At 56.4% G+C, this 6,275-nt stretch overlaps 1 protein-coding gene across 14 annotated transcripts in view; it reads left to right on the top strand.

Annotated features, from left to right (window-relative positions):
* Window positions 1-3,513: 3,513 nt before the first annotated feature.
* MAP7 (microtubule associated protein 7) overlaps window positions 3,514-6,275 on the top strand; it is a 149,702-nt gene continuing 146,940 nt past the window's right edge. For 5 of the 14 annotated variants that reach the window (XM_070559395.1, XM_070559393.1, XM_070559424.1 and 2 more), the window contains exon 1: window positions 3,539-3,683. In XM_070559395.1, coding sequence (XP_070415496.1) covers window positions 3,635-3,683 — 49 coding nt within the window. In that variant the 5' untranslated portion in view covers window positions 3,539-3,634. Of the gene's footprint in view, window positions 3,684-6,275 lie in introns of all 14 variants that reach the window. The other 9 variants (XM_070559419.1, XM_070559398.1, XM_070559423.1 and 6 more) reach the window with 6 other exon arrangements.

The following is a 6,275-nucleotide window of genomic DNA, read 5'->3' as shown; positions in this document are numbered from 1 at the left end:
TGTGCGTGAGGCACTGTGGCAGCAGGAGAGAGAGACGCTGCCCGTCAGGTCCAGAATGCAGACGGTGCAGGTCGAGTCATCACGGACTCCTCGTTCTCTAAACAAATAAGTGATGGCTCCAGGCTTTAAGGACATCCGACAGGGAAACAGAAGACAAAGTCCCTGCCAGCAAGTAATTCATATCAGATTGAAGACACAAATGTGCAGTGACAAATCGCACCTCGTCTGTGGTAAAGGCTGGACGAGTGGCAAGCCCAGAAACCCGGCGCAGGTTGAGGGGCGACGGGCGTCACTGAGGAGGGGGACCTCAGCCTGGGCCTTGGAGGGAAGTTTGGTTAAAGAAGTCAGGACCGGAAAGCCGCTCTGGACAGAGGGCTGGGAGCCAAGGACAAAGGCCAGAAAGCAGGGATTTGCACGGTGTTCAGGAGAAAGTGAACAAGTTTTACAGTGCCTTAGCGCAGACAAAGTTTTAACTCACATTTGGCTGGGAAGTGGGAAGAGAATGGGGTAGGAGAGAGGCCCGGGAGGGAGGTGAAGTGAGTATTAAGCTGTGAGGAAATGGGGGCTCTATTAAAGGTTTCTAAGCAAGGGAAGGGTGTATGAGGTTAATCTGGCGAAGTTGTGTTGGGTAAATCAGAGGGAACAGCAATCGGACAGAGCAGTTGGAAGGGAGCAGGTGGAACAAAAACAATGAGTCGACAAGATTTGGGAACTATGCTTCGGGCGGTGAGGACACGGAGAGGGAAGGATGGATGCTGAGCCGAAGTGAGTAAGCGGAGAATTCAAAACTAGGCAAGTTTGGAGGGGGAGCTGGTGTGGGACGTGTTGAGTTAACGGCAGGGCATCGTGGTAGAAATGTGCAGAGACCATGAGGATGTGTGGGGGGATGTCAGCACTGAGGCCGAGGGTGTATATTCTGGACCTGGGGGGTCACCTGGATGGAGATAATGGTAAATGAGGGCTGTGAGAGACAGGCTGGAGACAGAAAGGTTTGGGCCTAAAATTTTAGGAGGAAGGTTTTAGGAGGGTTTAGGAGGGAGGAGAAATTTAAGTCGTCAAAGGAGACAAAAGGACTAGCCACAGAGGAGTGAGAAACACTAAGCCAGTGGTGCAGGTCAGGAGCGATGACCAGCAGAGGATCGAGAGCTGCAGAAAAGTCCAGGGGAACGACAGATGCAAAAATAGTCACAGGGAATTTGATTTCATACCCTGCGAAGTGTTTACAGACAGGCAAGAAAGACCATAGCTGGTCAAAGAAAATAAGGCAATAACGGCACCAGAGGCCTTCGGTCTATTACCTTTGGTGAACAAAACGTATGACAATAGATTTGGGAGTGTGAGAAGTCAAGGGGATAGATTTCAGAGTCCTGCCTGTAGTTGTTGGGGTAGAGCCCCTGAATGGAGCAGCATTTGGGGACTAGGAGGAAGAGGGGGACAGATGGTGTCAGGAGGTCCAGCTTCTCCCCTGGAAAGGGGAACCATGGCCATTCAGAGAGACTTTGAGGTGGATGTGAGAGCTCAAGAGAGATGGCTCCTGTGTTCTAAGTACAATGTGATGGTGTGTGACATTCAACAGATGTCATCCACACCCGCATACTCAGGCCCACCCTGTTACAGACACCCAGTTCAGGATGGAAAGCATAGTCTGTACATAGTCAGTGCAGGATTTCCATGTGTTTTTTTTTTTTTTAAGGAAGATTAGCCCTGAGCTAACTACTGCCCATCTTCCTCCTTTTGCTGAGGAAGACTGGACCTGAGCTAACATCCATGCCCATCTTCCTCTACTTTATACGTGGGATGCCTACCACAGCATGGCTTTTGCCAAGCTGTGCCACGTCTGCACCTAGGATCCGAACCAGGGAACTTGGGGCCACCGAGAAACAGAAGTGCGAACTTAACCGCTGCGCTACAGGGCCGGCCCCCTTCCGTGTTTCTTATTGCACTTATTTTTGTGTAATTCATGACAGTCTGAAACATAAGTCAGCAAAGGAATGGGAGGAGGGCTAAGCACATACACACAAAAAAACCCCAAAATAAGCAGACACACACAAACATAAACACCAATAAGGCTTGACTTCTTTTTAGGGGGAAACCGCGGTCAAAGCAAGAACCCAGTGCTGTTCTTGAGTAGGCAGTAAATCAGAGGTTTGAAAACAAACCCCCTGTCTTCGCCAAGGTTCTCCCAGGGAGTTCACCTCTCCAAATTCAGCTGGGGGTCTTCCCGGTGTCACAGGAAAGTGTCTTGAACTCCGGTGCCTTAATATAGTAAAAAATATCTTTGCTGAGGCCCAAGCTGGGGTCTAAAACCACCTCCACCCACGTGTGCTTTACTTTCACTGACGAGCACTCTGACGGGAGTGACTGGAATGTGATTCAGGGGGATCAGTAGCTAAATGATCAGTTTGCCTAATCCAGTAGAGATGCTCCAGGAAACCCCTAACTCCCAACCGCAGCGCCAGGCCCTTGGTCAAAGCCTCTGCGCAGGCACCGGTGACCCAGAAAACAGAACCGGACGGGCCCTCCTGGGCTCGGGGCCGGCATTTTCACTCGCGGGGGGAGAACGACCACCCCAGCAGGACCCGGTACTGGGGGTCCGCTCGCGTCCGGGGCTGCGCTCCGTCGGGGCCTCCGGGTCACGGGCTCGTTCCGCTCGGCGTTCTGTGCTTATCGCCCGCTGGCGCAGAAACTGGTCGCTCCCTAGCTATCACCGGTGTCTCTAAAGAAATCGCTGCCTGCTGCTGGGCGCGTGCTACGCGCAGCGAGCCCGAAGTCGCAGCGCGGGCACCAACGGGGACCGGGGATAAGAGGGGCCCCGTCGCTGGGCACCGGTGTCGCCGCCCGTGTGCCGGGCGCACCAGCGACAGAGGCCTGGCGACGAGACAGGTGCCCGGCCACGGCGCCCCGGAGCGCAGGAGGGACGACGCGGCGTGGACCCGGCCCGCGCTGGGCCTCCGCCGGGCTCCCCCCGCTCGCCGGCCGCCGCGAGCTCCGGCCCGGAGAGGCCGAGACGGCGCCTCCCGAGGCCCTCGCCTCCCCCGGGCCGGTCCTCGGGCCGTCCGGGTCCCCAGCCGCAGGCGTGGCCGCCCCCAAGCCCTAGGGGAGCAGGCGGCGGTGCCGGAGCTCGGAGCCCACGTGCAGGCCCCGCCCGCTGCGCCTGCACCCGGGGCCCAGCCGCCAGCCACGCCGCACCTGCCCGCGCGGGGGCGCGCTCGGCCCCGCGCTCAAGGCTCTCGCCACGCCCACCCAGATCGCCACGCCCCCTCCCCGCGCTCGACCCGCCCCCCCGCCCTCGCCGCTCGCTCCGCCCCCTCCCCGCGCTCGACCCGCCCCCTCCAGCGCGCTCGCGCCCCGCCTCCTCACTTGCCCCGCCCCCAGGCTCGTCCCGCCCCTCCCCGCGCTCGCCCCGCCCCCTCCGCGCTCGCCAAGCCCTCCCGCGCTCGCCCCGCCCCTCCCCGCGCTCGCCCCGCCCCTCCAGCGCCCCGCGCGCCCCGCCTCCTCACTTGCCCCGCCCCCAGGCTCGCCCCGCCCTCCCCCTCGCCCCTCCCCCGCGCTCACCTGTCCGCCCGCGGGCCGGGCGGGGGCCGGCGGGAGCCGAGCGGAGCGCGAGGGCGGAGCGGCCGCGTCACCGAGCACCATGGCGGAGCTGGGAGCTGGCGGCGACGGCGCGGTGCACAGCGAAACAGGTGACCGTGCGGAGGGGTCGCCGCGGTCCCGTGGGCGCGAGGGGGGCGGCGGCGGCGAGCGGGGCGGGTGTTCTGCCGGCGCCCGCGGCCCCCTGCCCACCTCCCCCCCCGCCTGGCCGCGGCCCCGGCCGGCTGGCCCGGAGCGCCCTCCTCCTCCCTGCGTCCTCCCTCCGTCCGCCCGGTCCCGGCCCCCCGTGACCTCGGCCCCGGTCCAGGGCCGCCCGGCCGCTCCACCTGGACCCTCCCCAACAGGTGGAGGCCCGCCGGGCGCGGGCGGGAGGAGGAAATGGAGCCAAACCGGCCGCTCCCTCCACCTGCCGGCTGTTGCGGCCGGGTCGCCTGTGCGGGGACCCTTTCTCGGCCGGGGAGTCCGCGGCCAGGGCGACGCAGGGCCATCGTCCGGGCCCGCGCCTGCCGGGCGCCCGGGGCGGGGGGCGCGGGGAGCGCGCAGTGACGCGGGCCGGGGGCGGGGGGCGCGGGGAGCCCGCAGTGACGCGGGCCGGGGGCGGGGGGCGCGGGGAGCCCGCAGTGACGCCGGCCGGGGCGCGGGGCTGGGGGCGCGGGGCGCGGGCGCGCCGTCGGCCGAGGCCCTCGGAGTCCGTGTTTTCAGTCGGTCGCCTGCCCACGGGGGCACGTCGCCTCGGGTGGTCACCCCCACCCCGTCTGCACTGGGGACAGGGCGCGCGTCTCCCAGACTTGGGAGGCTGTTTTGCCGATCCGCCCCTCTCCCTAGTCCCCTTCTTTTGTTCTTGGCCGGTGAACTTTCTGGTACCTTTCTGCACTTGGGATGGGGCGGTGAGGCGGTGATTTTAAAAAGAGTTTAAATCGCAGGCTCCTCAAGGCACTATGTTTTCTGCTCCTATACACGCATAATCGGGAGCAATTGTTTCCTGAATGTGTGGATCACCTCCGCCAAAAAAGAACTATCGACTTAGATGGTATACTTATTTTAGTGTGAAACGTCCGGAAAAGGTGTAACAGTCTTTGCAAGTTACGTGTCTGCTCTGCCACGAAGAGTTTGGGACCTAAAGTCTAGTGACTTAATCTCTCCAGCCAAAACACCTGAGGTTGGATCTGACAAGGTGTCTTGAACTTGTTTACTTTGAAGTCATGACGCTTCCTGTACGCGGTTTATTTTGACTTAATGTGTTTGGAAGGTTGGTGGATCATTGTTTTGGTTTGGGGTGGGGAGAGGAGATGCTTTCATAATTGCTTTGGGGAACCTGGTGGCTGGGGATCCGGATCCCCCGAGCAATGGCTGCATCCTCATAGTGAGTACAAATGGTTTGTCGTCTAATCCGCACGAAGTAACTGCTTCTGAAACAAAATTGTTTCAGTGAGTTAACACGCACCAATTTATGCTCAGAAAAATAAACGCTTCCTAGAATCTACACATGAACTCGTTCAGATGTAAGTGAACTACAGACTAGCATAGTCAGTGCCTGAGAGCGTTAACTAATGAACTGGTCCTGCTTCTGACCTTTGGTATGCAAATCACCCATGTGGCTGTCAGTGACATATTTTCTTTTATGAAGACGGGAATTTAATTGGCTGCTGTCTCCATTATACTAAACAATTCTTCCATACTTTTGCCTAGGAACTACAGTTTCTAAGAGACAAATTTTATATATAGTCTTTTCAATTATTGTACTTTGTAATTTAACCACCTTATTTTTGGCCCACATCTTTTTCCTCTTTTTCTAGCTCTTTGGTGTTCAGAAGCACCTGTGTGAGCAGGTGCCAAAGATAGAAGAAAGGTGAAAATATATTTTTTTAAGTCTAGGTAGCAATATTTTGAGTGGACAACTGAGGATTGATTGAATTTTAACAACTTAAGAAGTTTTCCATATATTTAAAACCTGTTACCTATAAAATGTTTGTTAAGACTATTGAAAGGTACTGTATAAGTCTGACACTTAAAAACCATGTTTCTGTCAGCACATATTTATCTTCTACTTGAAGGTAGTCAAATCACACTACTTGTGGTGAAATTTTTTATTTCTATTCTTTTGATGTATTTTTCAAAAGCCAAAGGTAAGAAGGAACTGAAAAAAATAGTTCATTTGGAAACACATTTTCAATTTCACCACCAGAGGACATCGAGTGCTTTTTCAGGCTGTTACTTCGAATAGTCCAGTGACTGATACGCACAAAACTGCCCCTGCCCGGCGTTCTGTATTTAATTTTATGCCCGTGCTCAAGAGCTGTGGAAGGTGCGTGTGCACAGCTGACTTCCCAACTTGATAACTTCTTTTTAAAAAGCCTACTGAATTAGACCAAAGGTAAAGCTGCTTTTGAGTAATTCATGAGATAACACTTTCAGGCACAGGAAATAAGTTAATACCTGTGATGTGTGAATTCTGTTGATATTCTTTTGGGGGAGATGACCTGGAACTGGGCTTTTTCCCTCCTTGGCTGGCCGTGTCGTGAAAGAACATGGGTTTTCTTTGCGATCTTGGTCATGACCCTTCACTGCATTTTTCCAAGTTAAAAAATGATCTTTAAGGTCTCTCTTAGCTCTGAGAGTCTACAAATATCTGCAAATAAAAGTGGTAAGAGAGGGGCTCAGATTAAACTTCTCCCTTTTGAAAC

The sequence above is a fragment of the Equus przewalskii genome, chromosome 9, assembly GCF_037783145.1.
Source record: "Equus przewalskii isolate Varuska chromosome 9, EquPr2, whole genome shotgun sequence".
Classification (NCBI taxonomy): Eukaryota; Metazoa; Chordata; class Mammalia; order Perissodactyla; family Equidae; genus Equus; species Equus przewalskii.
This window is presented reverse-complemented; position numbering and strand designations above follow the sequence as displayed.